The 21,103-nt window shown below is 38.2% G+C and overlaps 1 protein-coding gene across 1 annotated transcript in view; it reads left to right on the plus strand.

The window, feature by feature from the left end:
• Positions 1 to 375: 375 nt before the first annotated feature.
• CLPTM1L (CLPTM1-like) overlaps positions 376 to 21,103 on the plus strand; it is a gene marked incomplete at its 5' end in the record, with an annotated part of 28,149 nt that continues 7,421 nt past the window's right edge. The window contains 11 exons of the mRNA XM_009699816.1: positions 376 to 476; positions 2,453 to 2,642; positions 3,884 to 4,026; positions 6,005 to 6,083; positions 10,120 to 10,237; positions 12,920 to 13,014; positions 14,519 to 14,603; positions 16,339 to 16,442; positions 19,007 to 19,072; positions 20,176 to 20,226; positions 20,879 to 20,961. Of these exons, the coding sequence (XP_009698118.1) occupies positions 376 to 476; positions 2,453 to 2,642; positions 3,884 to 4,026; positions 6,005 to 6,083; positions 10,120 to 10,237; positions 12,920 to 13,014; positions 14,519 to 14,603; positions 16,339 to 16,442; positions 19,007 to 19,072; positions 20,176 to 20,226; positions 20,879 to 20,961 (1,115 nt within the window). The remainder of the gene's footprint in view (positions 477 to 2,452; positions 2,643 to 3,883; positions 4,027 to 6,004; positions 6,084 to 10,119; positions 10,238 to 12,919; positions 13,015 to 14,518; positions 14,604 to 16,338; positions 16,443 to 19,006; positions 19,073 to 20,175; positions 20,227 to 20,878; positions 20,962 to 21,103) is intronic.

Here is a 21,103-nt window from a genome sequence, read left to right on the forward strand (position 1 = left end):
CGGGCCTGGCTCCTCCGTCCCCGGCGCTGCGCTGGTGGGTGCGGGAAGCGCCGCGGTGACTCGGCTGACAGCCGCGGTCACGCGTGGCCTGCCCACTGCCCGATCGTTGACTTCAGCTTCAAGAACAGGCTCTGCTATTAAAATGAACGTGGTGGCCACGTTACGGTGTGTTTCTGCCCCCAAAAGGAGGGAAGGGATAGCTGAAAGCTACGTTAGACTTTTATCGAGTGCACTGGTTTCTTTCCCAATGTATATAACCGTCAGGTGACTGGGGAAGTTAGTGAGGCTGAAATACAGGTCTGTGCCCTAAGTGTGCTGGTGCATGAATTTAATATTTCTGTACTCTGTTGTCTCTCTGCTGTGTTTTGATTTCAGTTAAGCGTGTATACTACCACACGGTCAAACATCGGTGCTGAGAGTAATATAGATCTGGTTTTGAATGTGGAGGATTTTGATATTGAGTCCAAATTTGAAATGTAAGTATCTGAACTACGAATTCCTTGTTTCATTCTGAAGTATGTATCTTAACGTAGTTACATGTATGGAAGTACGCATGAAGCAAGGTAGACTGTTTGTGATTGTTGTGTTGAAAGAGTAGAGTGGTGGTTCTTCTGTTCTTTGTTTTGGGGTTAAAGCTGGTTTTGCGTGCTGCACAGGCTATTCACTTCACACTTGTTTTCGTAAAGTAATAACCATATTTACCATGTTAAGGCAGGAAAGATGTTAGTTGGATTTCAGCCTTAGAGTTGAGGATAAAATGCTGCTGTTAATAAAAATAGTGGTTTTCTCTTTAGTTAAAGGTTTCTAGAATATTTTGTGAATTAAACACTGATAAAGTGCCTGCCTTGATGGAAATGGTCCGATAAGTTCACCTGGTGCTGAGGAATAAGCTCTTAGACAAACTTTCCTTAGGTTGAAAATCGTCTTGTAGTTGCAAGAAACGAAGCTTGCAAAACAAAGCTGTGCTAGTAAATACAGAAATGCTTGTTTCTCTCCTGTAGATTTTACAAATCTTGAACGCTGTCCTATGTTCTCTATCTTAATTTTCAGATTCCACTCTGAACATTCATCTCACTAGCTGTGCTAAATCAGTAATGTACATATGATGTGCTAAACTTAAGTATTGGTTAGTTTGAATCAGCATAGTGTTTTCAGGCATATAGACAAATGTTTTATAAAAGCGTGCTTTGCTTGTGATAGTAAAAATGATTTTCCGTTGTGAAAATACTAAGTCAAAGTGCCTGGAAATGCTTGACACTTTCCTCTAATAACACGTGTAGCCAGACTACTAGCTGCGTCATATTTTGTTTTTAATAGCCATGGATTCAGACCTGGGATAGAATTTAGAAGTCAAACTGCGTTCTCTTCCCATGTTTTAGCAACATGCTTTTCTTTATGTGTTTCAGTGCTAATAATCATAAAAGTAAACCTTTTTCTGATAGCTTAGAGTTTTGAGATCTTCTGAAGGGATGTTGGTGCTAAGATGGATTAAGGTTGTGCCTTTAGGCAGATTTCTGACTGCCCTCTACGTATGCCTCTGTACAATTAAAATCATTAGAACTATATTGTGCTTCATATTTGCTGCCTCACTTTGTTTAAAATAGTCGCCTTATTCTTGACTTGTCACAGAGTCTCCTAGGTTCTTTCATGTTCTGCGTTTTCTATAGTTAAAGAACCTGCAGTTTAGGTCATACTAAACCTTGTCTCGAATGGACTTGAAAATGTAAGAATTGTTTTACTGACAGAGTCTGCTAAGCCATTGAAAGTATTCAGAGCAAAATAACCTGAGCAAATTTACAGGAATAGAGGAGGCGTTGTGCAAAGTTGCAAGTCGGATAATTTCTTGGCGAACACAAGGGGAGTGACTCCATGGTTTGGGGCTCCAATCTAGACTTCTGTGTTTGGCATGCAATAACTGAGAAGATATTTTATTAATGTAAAGTGCTTGGCAAAACTTTGTGATTTTTTTTGTGATTTTTTTTTTTTAAAAAAACTTTAAAGTCCGTATGCAATCTGTGGTCCATATTCAGCACACGGAAGACTAGTTTCTACAAGAGCTGTGATAATTTTGGCACTATGACCTGTTGGCAGGGGAAAACAACAAAAGCACTGATGATGCAGTCCTGTGTTATCTAGGGTAATAAAGTATGAATTGGACAGAGATTAAACTATCTTAAGATAATAGTAAAACTTTGGAAATGCAAATGTTGTGATATATACTGGAGTATATAAATTGGTCCCATCCAGCCATGGCTCATCAGGGCATATTAGCCAGAACTAATTCTTGTGTGCCAGACAACCCAAATGTCTCTTCTTTTTTTTTTTTTTTTTTTTAAAGTCCCCAACCTTCTTTTGCTTGCTTCCAGAACATCTTCAGTCATCCTTATACATAATAGCTAAATATTTCAGCATGTGCTATGTCATCTCATAATATATTTATTTTGTCTTTTAGGACCGTGAATGTCTCTGTACCAAAGAAAACCCGAAATAATGGCACATTATATGCATATATATTTCTTCATCATGCTGGCATTTTGCCTTGGCATGATGGTAAGCAGGTGCATATAGTAAGCCCTCTGACCACATACATGGTCCCTAAACCAGAAGAGATTAATTTGCTCACTGGAGAATCAGCCACGCAGGTAGGTGGGTTTTCCATCTATAGATGAACAACTGCAAAAAAAGTGATTTCTTTTACAGACAGTTCTAGTGTTAGCATCTGCTGTGCTTGTATCTTTACGCTAATGATAATATTAGAAAAAAAAATAATCAAACCTCCTCTTCTTGATTATCAGCTTGTACACTAATAGTAGACCACTCAGCACAGCAAAAGTAGAGCACTCCATAACACTAGCTACTATTAAAATGCTTACCTAGTTAACATTAATTACTTCTTTAAGGATTCATTGCTTTTGGTAGAAATACTGTATTGTTCTGTAACAGCACGATGGTGCTTTCTATAGTAAGTTGGATTCATGTGAAATAATATGCTTTGGTTTTATGAAACAAGAGATATGAACTTGATTTTGAGGTTGGTGAGCAACTGATATCAAATTGCTTCTTTTCCTTTAAGATGTTCTTACTTTCCACTTCAGTTCAAGAGAATAAGATAGTGTCCTTTGACAAATGCTATGATTACTCACCAGTGGGGGGAAAAATGTAGTGTTATTTAATGAAATACTTGTGAATGGCTGTTGTGCCTCACATTAAGTGGAGCTTGAGAATTTTACTCTGCTCTTCTTTGGAATCTGAAATATACGTGTCACCAGCAGTGCTGTTTCTAAATCCTGTCAGAATAAAGTTGAAAATGAGTTGAGGCTAAAGTCCAACAGTAAAAGTCAGAACAGATGGTGTTCATCCAGGGAAAACCAAGTAGAATGCCTTGGGGGTAAGCACCTACTGAAAGCTAAGGTTGTACTTGGTTTCAGCACTGCTTTACACAGCATTTGGAAGCTCAGATGTTCAAAACAAATGGTCTGATCTTATTACTCCCGAAAATTAATATGATTGATCACTCACATCCTTTTGACTGTGTTGAAGTAACATCTGGTTATTCTACAGTCCTTATTTCAAAGCAACTTTTTCTGACTAGTATCCACATTCCTAAGGTATTAAGATTAATTAGATGAATATTCATTCTTGATGAACAAGGCAGTGAATGGGCACTGAATTTTTTCAGTGTCAGATTAATGGTGGGCTTTTATAACCTGTTCTGTCCTATTTTGGCAAAATACTTGACCTGGTCAAAATTAAGGTAAAGTGTTGCTTAGTGGGCTTCTGTTTTGTGATATAGTTAATGACTCCATAGTTTTTGTGAGCAAAGTATTATCTTATTCAAAATTCTGTATGTTTAGCGGTATGTATGTTCGTTCTATTTTTAAAGCAAATTGAAGCAGAAAGAGAGACCAGTGCTCTAGATGAACCTGTCTCTCACTGGAGGTCAAGATTAACCTTAAATGTCATGGTGGAAGATTTTGTGTTTGATGGATCATCCCTCCCTGCTGATGTTCACCGTTACATGAAGATGTAAGTTGATGACTTAAATTTGTTGTTATAAACTTACTGCACTTTCCTTCGAAAATCCTCCCTAGCTTCCTTTTGTATTTTATGTTTAAATTGGTCCTTAGAAGACAAGAATAAATATTTTTAATGCTTGCATTTTGGTAGTGGCAATTAGTAAGATATTATGTACTAGAAAACCTTATTGAAGATATCTTGTTCCTGGGCAGCTCAGAGTTTAGAATACTTTTTTGTATGGAGTTATCATAGTAAGACAAAGCAGAACTATAAAGACACAAGTAAAATGCTACAGCAGGCTTCATACCCCCTTGTCTCAAATCATACTTCTGGCCTTTAAGGCAATTGCTGTCCCTTGACCTTTCCAGTTATCCTTCATCTGCAAGTTATCTGTACAGACTGCAAGTGCTGAAGAGGCACAGCTGATCTCCTATGACGTCTTTTTTCTCCCTTTATGATTGGCTTTATTTTACTTTGACAATGTGTGTTCCTACATTATATCATTTTCTCAAGAAAATACTAAAAAGCAGGGATAGGTTTTTAGGCCACTGAATGTAGGCAGTAGCTTCTGTTCACAACTTGCTTAAATTACTTCCAGTGTTAACCATGTAAATAGTGCTGTATTGACTTGTGCTGCTGTATGTTGATGCCTTGCTCTACAAGTATCCTGTTAAATCCAGAAGTAGTTGCTTAATCAGCAGACCCTGGCGTTCTGGGAAAGCTTCCCAGCCAGAATACATAAACTTAGTAACTCGTAAGATAGGCCCATAACAAGAAGGGATTGGACTGGGGTTGATGAGCAAGGATATTTTTTTCTGGTCGTGTTTAGATATGCATCAGTGCTGTTTTGTCATTGCCTTATACAGGAAATAGTTTGGATATGAAATAGCCTGCTGCAATTCCACTAGCAGTAGCTTTAATTGTAGTTATTACATAGAAATCTAAACCTCTTCAGTTAGATAACCAAGCAGTTTCTGAGCCTCGATTTATCGCTTTTCTATATTACTGTTGCCCATTATATATTTAGTATGCAGTCTTTCTTAGCACACGTAGAGACTTCTTTCTTTTGTCAACAACTACAATTCAACTTTCAGGCTTTAAAAAGCTCTGTTACACTAGTTCCATAGACTTTTACCAAGAAATCACAGTGTAGATAACTGCCTTTCTAGTGAAGAACTTTAAGAATTTGTCTCTCTTAGGGTATTAGGCTGAATACTTTTCTATGATACTGACAAAGGAATTGCATATGGGTTATAATTTGCTAAGTAACTTTCCAGTGGTCAGTTTTGTAGAGGGCTCAAAGGCTGGGAAGTTTCCATTGGCTTCATGCAGGTTGGCGAGGTGGTAGAGCAACCCAAAGGAGAGCTTCTGTTGAGGAGAAGGCAGAGAAGATTTCTGCTCCTTGTGCAGTCTCTCCAGCAGTATCTCACCTTCCTCTGTGCATACCAGCCATCATGTTCGTAGTCCCATGCTAGCTAGAGCCTGTGCTGTTGCTGACCTGGTCGTGTCATTGAGGGTGCAGATGATTGGGGAGATGGTGGAGAGTTGTCAGTGTTGCAGTAGCAGAGGGATACTTGAGACAAAGGATACAAATACATGGTAGTAAATTTCAGCACATTTCTCTCCAACAAAAGTTTTTAATTTCCTCTACCCTCGGTCATGCAACAGTTTCAGCATCATCACAACCAATTTCATTTGTCTTTTTTTTTTTTTTTTTTTTTGCTTGTTGTGTCTTTCTACAGAAAAGTGAAAACAAACTAAAAGGAGAAATATGACATGCCTAATTTTTTATATAGACATCTCTCAATAAAAGACTCTAGGCTAGTGGCTTCTTTCTTGCTGTGTGTTGAAAGAAAATGTGCCTGAAAAGATGGTGGGAAATATCTACGTGGGTAGATCTGGAAGTGATGAATGAGTGCTAATATGAATAAAAGTAGTTTTCTTTTTAGATCATTACAGTCATAAAATCCATGTTTAAACATCCTAGGGTTCAGTTGGGGAAGACAGTGCATTACCTTCCAATATTATTTATTGATCAGCTAAGCAACAGAGTGAAAGATTTGATGGTGAGTAATAGAATACCTTTAATTACCTTTAACAATTTTAACAGTAATCTTCAATGTTGTTTTAATTAAGATTTTGTCGTAGTTGTTTGCTGTAATGAAAAAGTATACATTCACAAAAGGACTCTATCAATGACTGTTTAACTTAATGTAGTCAACTGTGGTAACTGTAGAGGCTGGATCTGGGTTTTGAGACTCCCCTCTAGCAGAAGTATCTGCCGAGCACTCCCTTCTATTCCACCAGAAGATACTTGGATTCCATTGTTTCTGCCTTTTGAGTGGATATGGAGCACATCACTGCAGCACCAGCTGTGGTGGGAGCAGTCTCATGAGCAATTTGACTCCCTAAGCTGGACAAGTTTTGTTAGCATCCCAGAGTGGCTTCTGATATGTTCTTGGGAAATGAACATACTGATCACAACTGATACTGGAGCTACACTGAGATAAGTCAGTAGCTGTTCTCTTATCTCCAAAAAATTCACTCATGGTTAAATTTTCTGGTGGTGCTCTCTATCACGTTAGAGTAACTTGAGCACCTGAAAGCTTGGTGTTGCAATACATCCAGTGATTTTGTGCACTCGAACAAATCAGGACTTAGAAACTTCAGTAATGGAATTACAGAAGAATGAGGTTGGATGAAACTTCTGGAGGTTGCTAGTCCAATGCCTCTGCTCAGGGTAGGGTCACCTAGAGCAGCTTGCTCAGGACCATCTCCAGTTAGGTTTTGGATATATCCAAGGATGGAGATGCCATAGCCTCTCTGGGCAACCTGTTATAGTGTTCAGTCACACCTGCAGTTAAAAAAAAAAAAAAAGTTTTTTTGTAGATTTAAATAGAATTTTCTGTATCCAGTTTATTCAGCTTTTGCCCAACTTTTCTCTTGTGGGAAATCACGCGATTCCTTTACTGTGAGTTACATATGGCAGTACCCTGCATCTAAACCATATATCTTAGCAGCTCTTTGTTAAGCCCTGCAGTTCTTTTCAGTTGCACTGACTGGAATTTAGCACTCAGAGTTGCTGAGAATGAAAGTCTTGGGGAATGTCTAAAACTGTTGAATGCCTATGTCCACATTCATCATTTTCTAGATGGAAGCCTTAGTAGATGTAAACTTTCCATAGACCTCCTAAATTGTCTTTCCAATTCATTAACTTTAGCTCACACAAAGAATTTCGTTACTTAGTGTTAGGGAGAATCTTCTTTGAGAACTTGCATCCTCTGCACCTCAAGCTTGTTGGGCAAAATAAACTCCTTAGCATTTGTTACAGATCTTGGTAGCAGATAGTTTTGTCCAGTATTTCTTTAGATACGCTTTTCTGATGGCATTATCCGTGGTCATTGTCCTTTGTTTTAAGTTTCTTACCACAGTTCATTCAGTTCAGTACATTCATATGAGCTTCTAACTGATCAAGTCATGTACCCTGTTTACAAATAAACTCAGCATTGTCATGTTATTAATAACATTCTTGCAGTTGTCATGTATGTCACGGTTAATGCTATCGTAACTCACCGCCTTAAAGTCGCTAAAGATCCTGAGAAGTGCTGCAAAGGCTATTCCATCAAAACTGGCAAACGTCCCCTTCAAGCATTGGCTTGTGTGACTTCTCAGTAGTGACTTGCCAAACTGCTCTCGAGCCTGGCAGAAAGAGTGATCTAGTGGCACGCGTACTGTGAGATAACGAGGGGTGAGTGAGGAACAGGGAAGAATAAGGGAAGAAGGCGATACAGCTTTTGTGGAGCAAGGTCGGCATTTGACTGTAAATAGGGGCATAGACGCTGTTTGTTTGGTGTGCCCGACCTGAAGCTATGGAGCTGAAGATACATTTTCCCTGCTTGTGCTAGGCTGTGTGGACCTTGAACTGACTATTATTTTTGACCCAGATGTAGGTCTTCTCTGGTAAATACTGCAGTCTAGAGGTTGTGTGTTCCTCATGTTTTTAAATGTTCTTGCCAGTGCTGGAGGGTTGGAGATTGTACAGGATTCTGATTTAATAAAGAGAAAACTTTAACATTCATACTGCTGAACTTTTTTTCGTTTTTGTTACGTTTTCGTTTTTTGTTTCATTTTGTTACGTTCACACACTGTTTTGTAGTACTGATAAAGTAGAGTGCTAGAAGTAATAGGTGATATTCTGAGGCTGTACTACAAGAGTAGGTTGTAGTGCAGAGGTTTGGTAATTTCCTCATTTTCAAAGGCTTAGCAATCATCACACTCAACTAGGTTGAGAGGCAACACTTGTGGACTTCTAATTGTTCATTGAGAAAGAGTTCATTCTTCTGATCTTTGTATCTTCATTTGATTTGCTTTTGATGTTGAAGAATTCTTATCTTTGTCTTGTATTGCAAACCCTTTTTCTCCTTACACTATGCCTAACTCCTTAGCAGTGCTTTGTCTGTGTTAGCGTGCACTTGCTGCATGTTACTTACCCATACATTTGCAAAATTTTTGTTTCCTGTCTGTCCTGCACAGATAAAATTTCTTTTCCTTTTCTCCCAGAAATGTTGATGCTATCTTTGATATAGTGAGAAATTGGAATGAGAATTTGAGGGATTACAGGTGTCCTTTGCAAAGAAGAAGCCTGGAAGATGTTTATGTAGCTTTTGGTAAACAGTTGTAGAATCTCACCAGCATTCTCTGCCCTCAGTTCGAACCATGGTGGTTTCAGCCTGGGTTGGGTTGGTTTGTTTGTTTTTTCCCCAGACAATTCAGAGGTTCCTGACACCATTCTAGTTTCTCAAACTTTCTCCCTTCTGTATTTATAAAACTTTCTCAGCTTCCCTTTCTCTCCCTTGCATGCATGCATGCATGTTCTGCCACTGTCTGAAAAGCTTATAGGGTCTTGGGAGGGTGGTGAGATTGAGAATTGTTTGTACTCACTGGAGGAAAGAGGGGATGGGAGAGTGAATGTAATCCCCAGTTCACACCTGACTGATACGTGGGGAGGCTAAAACCATGGTTCTGTAACGTAAGAATCAGAAGCAACCCTTTCATCTCAGGTAGGTGTCAGCTAACTAATTACTGTAGAAACAGATAGAGTGTAGAGCAGCAGTTCTGAGATGGGAGTTATGATTGGGTAGTAATTAGGAGCCGGGAGCAATAGATCTTGAACTGTTGCAAAGTGTGCCTGCCTGTCTGTAGTCTTGAGCTGTTCTTGCAAGTTTAAAACATACTGCCTGAACTTGTACCTAGGTAAGTGCAGAAAATTCTAATATCTGTGAGGACAATCTTTTTCCCTTTCTTCTAAACCTGTTTGAGAGACAGTCAACTATCATGCAGAAGGAGCTGAGGCAATTTAAGACTTTTTTTTTTCCCCCCTCACCTTAAGGCAACCCCAAGTAGTTCTCATCATCATAACTAAAATGTAGATGATACAGTAGGATTAGCTGAATTTTTTTTCTTCTGGAGCATGAAGAAGATTCCTGTGACACTCTGTATCCCAAAACTTGCGGGCAGGGTAGCTTGCTTAGCGTTAGCAGTGGTGTTTTCAGCAGTACGAGCAAGTAGCAAAGTAGCATCATCTTACTTCCCCACCTTTTGTTTTGGTATGAATTGGAACTTCAATTTCTCTCAAAACCAGCCTCAATTTAGTAAAGTTCTGACTGTGGCCCTTGGGATATGATTTTTTTTCTTTTTTTTTTTTGATCTTCTAGCTTAGGTAATCTTAGCCTATACATTCGGAGAAGAACTGTCAAAAAAGAGAATTACCTTGAGCACACTTTTCCCATTTGAGTGGAGACCAGCAGAGGGAACTTCATGTAAACGTCTCAGAGGCATTTGTATACAGTAACAGTGAAGTTGCTATATGAACTTGAACAGAACAAACCACTAATGTAACATTTCTTGGAAAAAAACCCAAAGACTTCAAGCGTAGTATGGAAGTCTAAGATCTTATTCCCTTTCAAAAAACAAACTGACCTCTTAAAATTGTGTGATTAAATCAGTGTGATATAATCGTTTTCCTTTATTTAAAAAAATGAATGGAAATGATTGTTGCAATTTTTCTGCTATTAAAAATGAAACTGTCTTTTTGAAATACAGGTTATAAATCGTTCAACAACAGAGCTACCTCTTACAGTGTCATATGACAAAATATCTCTTGGAAAACTCCGATTTTGGATCCACATGCAGGATGCTGTGTACTCCCTCCAACAATTTGGTATGTTTTTTATCTTTAATGACTTTAGGCCAAAAAAAACCAACCAACCTCTCAGTTTTTTTCTTCTAAGTATATAGATGACACTTAACTCTCTCTTTTTTCCGGTTAGCTCATGAAAAGGTTTAACGCTACAAATCTTACATTGTTTTACCTTAAACGTAAAGATGGAAATAAAATGTTGATGTGTGGTAGGAAAAAAGAATACAGAGGTGAATTAACTGTTTTTAAAATAAATTTTGTTTGGATAGTACTGCTGTAAAAGCATAGGAGACCAAAATAGAGGAGAGGATTTTTGCCACGGGTTTCCCCTATCATCCATGAAACAGGAAAGCTGGATCAGTGTTACATAAGCTCTAATATAAGCTATATACAGCTGGTCACTGTAGCCGTATACCTACAGTGAAATACAGGCAGGCATAGCAAAGTCTTTGGGCTCAACCTTAGCACGAAGAGAGAGTCTGGGTTCTGATCATACTACTTCTGGCACTTCAGAACTGGCTGACCTCTCACTTTGGCTCAGTTACAGATTTATAAGGTAATTCAGATAAACTGGAGGCTTTAAATGCGTGAAACTATTAAATTCTCTGTTTAGCTTAAATGTAGTGGAGCAAGTGTATGCTTCCACTCTGAAGTTCATATGCTGTGTGTTGGTGATGGTATAGCCAAGCTTTTACTGTCTTTAGATGTCTGTTCCACTGATGCACACCTTTGTGAGTTTAATCATCACTCTTAACCCTGAAAATAAGATGTGCATTTTTATCTTTGCTGACTTAGTTTTCTCCCACTAGGCTGTAGTTGGCTTGGTGTTTATATATATGAGTATAGGATACTTTCTGATCCTCTCTTTTTAAGCTCTACAGACAGCAATTTGAACTTTTTTTCAGGCCAAGAGATCTTAAAAGATTCTGTGCTGTATTATTTTAATGATTCTTGAATCTTCCCCAGTTTATCTTTTTTTTTTAATACAGGTAGACACAGTATTGTATTAGTTTCCCAAGAGACGTATGCAGGGGTAATGCTGCTTCCATACTACTCAGTGGTGTTCTTTGTTCACCAAAATTTAGTCAGTAAGAGGGAGAAGGCTTGGTTATTCACTGTCATCTCTGAATTAATATTTTATGATGGACAACTTAACATTTAATGCTTTGATTCCTCTGGAAAAAGAAAAAAATAAATCTGTTCTAGTCCAGCAGTAGTTTCAGAGAGTAGTATTGTAAGACACAGTACCTGTGTACGGTATAACTTAACTGAGAGTCTAGACTTTCTCCATTTCTTTTGCAGCCTGAGTTTTTCTCATGTTTTGTTGGGAGAAGGAGGGCGAGTAAGGAATAAGGTCATCCTAAGTAGAATCCAGCTGCTTCTCCTTAGCTCAGGCTAATGTATATCAAAGCTGCAAGTATGTCTGCTTAATAGAACTGTCTTGAAAGAATGAAGTAGCTGCTTGCTCAGAGTTTGTGTGGAGTGTCTGACGACCATCATTTTTCCATAAGTTTTTGTGAGCCTCCTCAAAATGGCATAATTGATATTTTCATATTTCATGTCTTGGCTGTCTTGTGATGGACATGTATTTCAAGTACCTCCTCTGCCTAGAGAAAAAGCTTACCTAAGATGCTGCTTGTTCTCTGTAAGTGTGTAGATAGTGAAACATAAGGTTTAAAATTTTCCTTTTGGAATAACTTCTGAAAAGGTCACCTTAGATCGGTAGCAAAACTCCAAAATCACTTGAAAATGGGTAAGTTCACATTCTTCTTGCTGTGATGCAGGACAGCTGATACGGCAAAGTAAACTGGTACTGAACTTACTGGTGTCTTAACTAGCGCCATTGCCACAGATGCAGCATTGTGTCTTTTCTGAGAACGGTAGGCTTCAATCACAGTGGCTGGAACTTTCTACTTCATGCAGAAGGCATCTTAACACTGGCTGAAGGAGTTCAAAGGGATGGTATATCTTCTGGAAAACACTCCTTGATGCTGGCAAACATGTTTATCATGGACAGGCTCTAACTTTTTTTTAATTAATGGTTGTCCAGTATATAACAAGGTAGTAACATTCCTCCTTTATGAGATTTGATAAGACAGTAGAGAATGTGTCTTCAGCTTACAGATTGTGCTTCCTGGAAGGTGCTTTGCCTTTTTCCATTTATTAAAGAGAAGCTTCCAAGTTAATTCTACAGGGACTGTCAAAAGAGTTGATGCCTCATCCATGATCTGGAGTCTATACTGTTGCATGTATGGCCATGTTTCTCACTGACCTTTGTTGTCCTCTACAGTGTAGTCCTTTTCTCATTTTTCAGTTTTTAATGTGACACTTACTTTTCTTATGTATCAAATAAAAGTTCAGAGGCCGAGTTGAATAATCCTTGTTCTTCCCACTCAGACCAGAATGACTTCCTGTGTCTTGCCATTTATCTGTCAGGTGTTCAGCTTAAGTTGTAGTTACACAACATGTTGAAGGCACATCAGTCTGCTTGTAACTGATGGGTTTCGTTTAAGGCAAGCCAAATAACTTGCCAAAATATAGGTAGACTTGGGTTTTGCCAATAAAGCTGCCATTGTGTTTTGGATTTATGATTCCTAAACAAAACATGTGCAGGCGACATAAGATTCCTTTCATACTGGACTCTAACATAACAGCAAGTAACTGTCTGGTACTTCTTGCATAATTACTTTTTCTTTCTCTTAGGGTTTTCAGAAAAGGATGCAGATGAAGTAAAAGGAATTTTTGTTGATACTAACCTGTACTTTCTGGCTTTGACGTTCTTCGTGGCAGCATTTCATGTAAGTGGAGAAACTTTGGGTTTTAGGAGTTACGGCATATGAAATAAAAAAAAAAGGGAGGGGAGGCTGAATTTCAACTCTTTCATTTATTAAGGACTATTCTTGGAAATAGTGAATTCAGTAGAGCAATGGACGTGTTTTCTGGTACGAGTCAGCTGTATTTCCAATACAGAGTTGATATAAAAATATCAAATAAGAAAGAAATTTGAGACTACATAGAAACTAACAGTCTTGACTGAAATATAAAACCCTTAGCTTCATTATCACTTTTTTTTCAGTTGTGGTTGAACCAAAGCTCCTAGAATTAATATGCCTGTTGACATTGGTTCAAATTTTGTTGAGCTGTCACAAGATTTACTGCTGCAGCGGCATAGCTGGGGCACCAGTAGTAGGGTTTGAGTCTCTGACTTCTAATCCCTGGAGAAATTTAGGTCAGCTGATCTAAATTGCTTCCAAAAATTGTTACTGTAAAGTGCAGAGCTTAGGGTCCTAGTCATGGTTATTTGTTGTTGTGTCTCTCTCTTAGCATTGTGTGTCTTGATTTAAATATGAATCTTTGTTTTAATGAACAGCTTTTTTAGACTTTGTTGTTCTACTGTGAACATTTTTGTCATCTACAATTACACCCAATAAAATTCCCATATTCTGGGAGAGATGAGAACTTGCTGGGCGTGTTATATTTCTTTATGTACGTTACAAACAATTAATTTGATTGGAAAGTGTTAGACTTCCCAGGCATATTAATTTATTTTTTCCATTCTCTTTTATCAGGTTGTAGGGTATCTGTAGGCTGGGACTAGCTCTTCTGATGCTTTTTTCTTTTGTGCATCATTTGCCTAAGTTAAAAAATATATACTTTTTCATTAAAATTCTCTGACCCAAGAATTTCTGGAATCTGTGCTGCTTTTTTTAAGACAGTGAATGCATAAAGGAAATACTGAAAAATATACTGAATGAAAATACTGAAAAAAATACTCACTACAAATTAAATGCTAAAATGTCCCTGAAGTTTAGGTCAACTTCTTAGTGATGAAATAGAGAGGAAGCCTGACTCTATTGTAGGATTTCTTTTAAAAAGCTTTGGTACTGTCCAAGCCTAAATTGACTATCAATCCAATACAAAGCACTTTGAATCTAATTTAGCATGGCTTTTCGCTGGTCTATCAAGGAGATGAGCAATTCCTCTGAGTCCTCATTCTTTGTCCTCTACCATGTGTTACCCTGTATTGGGTCACTGACTTTCTTTACAGGACACTGCGTTGTGCAGCATTGTAGAAGTAGCAGATTTGGAATTCATCCTGTCATTTTCCAGTGCTTTTAGAGCTTGGGCTTCTGAAACAGTTTTTCTTTTTAACTTTTATTTATGATACTTAATTTTTATTTCTGAAGCTTCTAAAGCAGGTTTTTCTTGAAGTCCATCTTAAATGCATTTTTAACAGTTCAGCTGGCAGTCTCTAATTAGTGCACATTTCAAGCAAATGAGTATGTTTCTTGCTATTTGCAGCTTCTCTTTGATTTCCTTGCATTCAAAAATGACATCAGTTTTTGGAAGAAAAAGAGGAGCATGATTGGGATGTCTACAAAAGCAGGTATGGGCCAGAATATGAATTGTTGTGCATGTGCTCTGTAGTATATACTGTGTGTTTTCAGTCTTACTCTAAGTTGACACTTTGTAGATTCACCAAGATGGCAAAGTGGGATGTTTTTGTGTATGAAAACAAGACGGCTAACAGGCTGGTTCTAACTTTGTTAGCATTGTGCTCAAGTGTCGCTTGCTTTTAAGCACTTGCGTCAGTTCCAAGGTTTGACAGTGTTGCAATTGAGAATTAGTTTAATTTAAGTCAGTTTATCATGTTTCCCTTGCTGAAGGAACAGAAAAATACTTTGAGAAAAGAACGAGGACCAGAAAAAATTACATGGGTGGAGAGAATGTGCTATCATGGGTAATGCTGACCTGTGAGTCCCATGTGTTCCTTGTAGATAACTACAGGTTCCAAAATGTTTGGAGGGGGAAAACGGTGTAGTATAATACTGTTGTTTGATTTGGGCTTTGCTGTAAACAGGAGAGTAGAAGCTCCTGCAGTGGGGAGGATGGGGAAGAGCATGGGAGGGTTGAGTTAACTTGGATGTAGGAAGGGTGAGAGAAACCTAGTGGTCTGACATCCTGCCAAGCCTTCCTAGAGACAGATGAAGGTAGCAGCCAGCCCTGGCCGCTTGAGGTTTAACACACGACTCCCCAGCCTTGTTTATTGTGCTAATACTTACTGCTTATTTTTCTAATAGATTTTTCCATTCTGATTGTAAACCAAAATGATAAACCTGGAGTTCTTTTGACCTCTGAGACTATCCCTAATTCAGTCATATTTACAGACAGATTAACATGTGCAGAATATCAATACCAGGAAAAAAAATTAGGCATTCTAAATTACGATGAACAGCAACATGTTTTTCTCATGTGGAGAATCTGTTTATCGTCTTTATCAGAGTGCCTTTGTTTTTGTAAGGCATTTGTACTGCTGTTGGCATATGTATGCCAAAAAGTTAATAAAAATTCAAAATGGTCCATGGGCTTTCAGAATTAAGTGTTAATTGCCAGTTTAAAAAGTGAGTAAAGTCAAATTGGAAAGACTGAGGTGAAAAAGGGTTATTAACTTTACTATCAAAGTCTTAGTCTTCAGTCTCCAGTAATTGATAGTTCCATCCTCTCTTTAGCAAGCCTTGGTCACCTTTCTGCCTGTATCTCCTCCTGGCTCTGAGGAAGAAGTGTGACAGGCAATTGCTTTGGGATGGTACAGTGTAGTTGTGGATGTCTGAGTGTGTTCTAGCTCTTCTCTCTTTCGGTCCCTATTTAGAGGGGTGGATATTTGAATCTAAGAATTAGTTGGCTTTGCAAAATCAGAAAAATAACCCTAAAATGTACTTCTTAATATTTACAAACATTAAATTAGTTGCATGAGTTTCAGAGACTGACGTTACATTATCTCACAGCCTTTCAGCTTCGTCCAGACAAGAATCACAAACATAGTTCATAATAGTACTGATACATTGCTGAATTGCTGCAGTACAGGAGTCTTCCTTAAATATTCCAATTTCCTTTCATCTTTTGTGATAAGGATTTCATAAAAGGTCTTTGTTCTGTATTTGCCTGGAGGTATATAGACCACTGGCTGTTTCTAGGACAGCTTGATAAATCAAGATGTATATAGGAAAAGTTCGTGCTTAAATTGCATAAGAATTATAGTAAATAGGCCAACGGTCTTCTGTCATCTCAGCTGTTCATTTAAATATTAATAAGCCTTTGGTTTTCATTTTTTTTCTATGTAGTGCTTTGGCGGTGCTTTAGTACTGTGGTAATATTTCTTTTCCTTTTGGATGAACAAACAAGTTTATTGGTCCTGATCCCAGCAGGTATTGGTGCAGTGATTGAGGTGAGTTCTTAAAGCTCTAGAACCAAATACCAATATTCGCAGCAACATCCATAGTTTATTGTAAAAAAAAAAAAAACGCTAAACTAGTTACTGGAAAAATACTGCTGTAGAATGCTGTCTTAGCAGCATTGTTTAACTGGCTTTCAGTGATCAAGGAGATTGTGGCCCTTTATCAAATAACGAGACTGGGAGTATCAGTTTTTTTCTGGGATGGACCAGCTGGTATTGTAGAAATCAAACATAGAGCTTTGCTGAGGTTCCTCCCTGTCACATCATCTGATAGGTATCGCTCCTGACCAGGCATGTATAACCATATCAACAAGCCTTCACAGAAACATTTGTCAAAGAGCAGGCTGTGTGCCATCAGACAGTGCCGCAGGTCTTCAGCTTTCTCCCTGGCCGTGACTGAGGTGCTTGGGGAAGGAGGAAAAGGAGGAGACTGCTGTCTGTGTTCTTTATTCCAGAAGACCGTGTCCAGTCAGTGGGTTGCAGGTACTGCTTAGAAGCCTGCTTTACATGTAGTAAAGCACAAAGTCAGCAGGAGTGGGAAGAGGAGATCTCTACCTAGCATTGCTTTCAGATCTATTTACTTCCAAGTATTTAAAAAAATAGTTCAGGATTCTCATGTGGAATTTTTGATTATGCATCTGTTACAGTTGCAGATAATCCCTGTGGAAAAAAAACAGTTCAGAATTTTTAGTTAGTGATTAAATTGTTCAATGCGAAGTCACAAAACAATCCTTAAATTTCAGTTTATTGTATAAAACAGGTGAAGCTGTCGTGAAAACTATGAGCAGTGATGTCCTAAATAGTACCATTTCATTAACTGCAACATTATTTTTCAGTAAGTTGAGATTTTTAAGTCTGATGTATTTCTGTCTGTTAAGTTTTCTGTATCAGATTTTCTGGTGGTTTTATTCCTATAAATAGCAATTTAGTCTCATATTTCAAACATTTTTAGCTGTCTGAAATTTTAACTAAGTTTCAGGAATAAATATATATCCCTATAAATAAGCTACTTCTTTTGTAGAATATCTTTTATTTTGATCCTTGCAATCTCAAGAAATCTAAAGACTTCAGAAATTCAGAAGTGTCAAATGATTTAAAAGTGAATCGGGTCAAGAAAAGTGATGCTTTTGTTTGTTTGTAGTGGGGAAGAAGAAATAGCCCTGGTCTCTAAATCACTTTTTTTTTTCAGAAGTTTTAGTGGAAACCAGATTAGGCACATATGGTGGTAGGGTAATAGGAATTACCAGCTGTGCTACAGGATTTAAGTGCAATTAAAACTGTTGAGATATTGCATTTCTCTTTTATAATGAAGATGGATTTTTCCAGAACAGGCAGATTCAGATCTCATTTGGTCATTTTGCCTGTCTGATATTCTTCTTGGAGCTGCCCAAAGATCTATTAAATAGATCTCTCTGAGATCTGTAGTTCCTAGGACTCCTGGGCTCCTAGTGTCTTTCTCATGCGTCTTATTTTCCAGTATGCTGCTTTTGGATTGCAGGCTGGGGGAACTGGGTTGAAAGGTTTATATAGGAACACTTAAATTGAGGGGAAATGTTCTGTAAGTTCTGTTGAAGTAACCTATCTCTCCTCTCAAGTGATGGTGAGATGACATGGTTGTCTCAAGGTGAGAATGAACGTACGGACTATACATGTCAAAGGAATTTGCCTGCTGGGAAGAGGTTTTTCACAGCCTGTTACTAACACATGTTCCTCATGCAGTACTAATAGTGACACTGCTTCTGTAATAAGTAATTTTCTCACTTGCATCAAAGATGACAGTAAAGGATCATCTTTACTGTATTGTCCTTTTTTATTTGGAAGATATGATGGGTGAGAAGAGAATATTGGTGTATTTAAAGTTAAACAAACAAACCTTGTCCAGAAAAAGCTTCGTGGAGCATAGCTCTCCTGGTGAGCTTACTGCATTCCCTGAGTTGTTGAATCTGTATAACAGGGTGGGTACACGAGTCAATTTTGAGGTGAACTGAACCTTTGGATACGGTAGGGTCAGGCTGTTACAGCTGTACAGTAAGTAGCCAGACAATTCAGTGGATTCATTGACTTTTGCTTGTAGCCCACTACTGGAATTTAATGACCATGTAAGTGCCCACTTAATCACTGTTAGGAGTTCTGAGGCACCTTCATCTTGCACACCCCAGCAGACCTCAAAGGCACGTAGAAACTCGCTTGGCAGGTGGTTACTGGAGAATTCTCTAAATGCCTGACCTGGGGTGCATGCTGGTGCAGAGAGCAGCTAACCGCCACCTGAGCGCTGCAATCCAGATGTCCTGGAAGGACTACATTATTTCACTTTAAGTACATCATCTGATATGGAGACTTAATAATGCAGGTTCCCAATGTGGTGCTTGTCTGATGACACGGCATTTGGTTTGTATAGAGATGCAGGCAGTGTGCTGCAATCAGACTGTTGCTGCTTTATGCAATGGGTGCTTAAAATAGATATTCTGGTGTTTTGATTCTGATTATCTGAATCCTGCCTAAGACATTCCTCTGGATAATCTCTTATGTGCACATTTTGGTTTTGCTAATCACAGCTCTGGAAAGTGAAGAAAGCTTTGAAAATGACAATCAAGTGGCAAGGCTTGAGACCCAAAATTCAGGTATAGTAGACATTGACCTGTTAACAATTACACTCTTGAGTTGTCCATCTGCTTCCAGGTTACTGTGCAACTTGGCTTTTAGTGAAATGAAGATTAAAAAAAAACTATGAAAGTTTCCTGTGTACACCTTCTCTTTATGGATGGCTTAATCCAAAAGCTGGACAAGGATTTTCAAACTTCGATACTTTGAGTTCTGTAGAAGAAGCAGCTATTTGTATGTATTTATGGTGTAAGAAACTTCAGAACTCCTCTGTCAGTCTTGCTAAATCTTAACAGGTGGGACTGTGCTCCTGCCACTGTGTTAGAAAGGCAGTCTTAACTCACATCGTGATTTGAAGTAAAAATCTGATTTTTTTCATGAAGCTGTAGATATAACTTCTCCATAGGAGAAGTTCTGGGGACAGGACAGTCTTTGACAAATCCTCTGGGTAAAAGTTAAGTCCTGAGATTGTTTGCAGGACATGCAGTGGCAGCAGGGATTCAAATTAACTTTTTTTTTTTATGTGAGTGTAACCTTTTTAAAGTACAATCTACATTGAAAGTTTCTCTTGTTGGTTGGAGAAACAGTTGTCTAATCTTCAGTGTTTACTTCACAAGAAGTACAGGGCTCTTGAGCTGCTTGAAACCTATGCATCTTGAGTGGCTGATAGCTCTGGTTGTTCCTTTGTCGGTATTCAAGCAACTGTGTTTAAGCAGTTACAATATCTGGACATGTGGAGATAATCTGTAACTGAACTCTTTATGCATGAAAATGGTTATGGTTTTTAATAATGGCTTCCTCTGTCTGCCAGATTCTTAGCCACTTGACTTTGCTTTTGCTTTGTGAACTCTGCTGCCTCGACAGCATTTTCCTAAGCAAAGAAGTCCTGGATCTTTGGTGAAAAAAGTTAAGAGAAAAACTTTTTACCTCCCCTGTATTTAGCAGGCTGCGCAGGACATTTGTATGACTGTCTTGTATAGAGGCTTATAAGAACTTTGAATTGTTACCTAGCTTGATGTCTAAGCAGTTTAGTTTGCAGCTTAAATCTCTGTTTAGGGAGTTGGACAGCAAGTGCTTTTTCCCCCTAATTCTGACTTCGTTATACTTTTTATGTGTATTGCAGTTTGGTACATACAATGACTCTGAAAAGAAAACTGAGGAGTATGATACCCAGGTAGGAGGGAATCCTGTGATTTCTGATGCATAAAGTCTATATATGCAGCCTGCTGATTGACCTGTTTCACTGTTTTTATTGCTACAAGTGTATTTTTCACCTTCTCATGGTTGTCAAGTGGATCATCATCATGTGTATGATCAGATAGTGAAGATTCATTCTGAGAATTTATGAAAAGAAACAGTGAAAGGGTTGTTCTGTTAGCTGAATCTGGTTGAAACATTTATCTGAGAAGCAGAATTGCAGGTGACTTATCTGAAGAGGAATGTCTTAAAGGGTTACCATTCATAAATTTGAAAATTGATATTTGTACTTGTTATTTATACTGGAGGAAATGTTCACATGCTTCCTGATTTCTGAAAGGAGTTGAACATAGTTGGCAACATTGGTGTTAAGCAGAGAGCTGCTCTTAGACTCTGATCTTGGTGCCACCTCTAGTGCCTATGCGCTAAGGTGCTTGATTGTCTGAACTGGGCAATGGCATTTTCACCACCTTCTCTAGAACTGGAAGTATACTGGAAATAATAGCAGACATTTGGGAACAGGAAAAGACTTTCAGGAAAAAAATTATGTGGCTGTCTTCCAGTTAATGCCATGAAAAGTCTGCTGTATGAAAAATGTGAACTAACAAACTTTTTTCTTTGTCTATTAGGCTATGAAGTACTTATCATATTTGCTCTATCCACTGTGTATTGGAGGTGCAGGTTACTCCTTGCTGAACGTGAAATACAAAAGGTACTGTAAATCTATAAATGGTCTTATACAGAATTGAAACATTCCCCATTTTTTCTGTATTAATTGGAGATGATGGGTTATAGAAATCAGTTATTTTAGTTTGTTTGAATCATAAGCCAGGAACTGGAAACTTCCTCATTCT

Source organism: Cariama cristata, unplaced genomic scaffold (assembly GCF_000690535.1).
Source record: "Cariama cristata isolate BGI_N322 unplaced genomic scaffold, ASM69053v1 scaffold1125, whole genome shotgun sequence".
Classification (NCBI taxonomy): domain Eukaryota; kingdom Metazoa; phylum Chordata; class Aves; order Cariamiformes; family Cariamidae; genus Cariama; species Cariama cristata.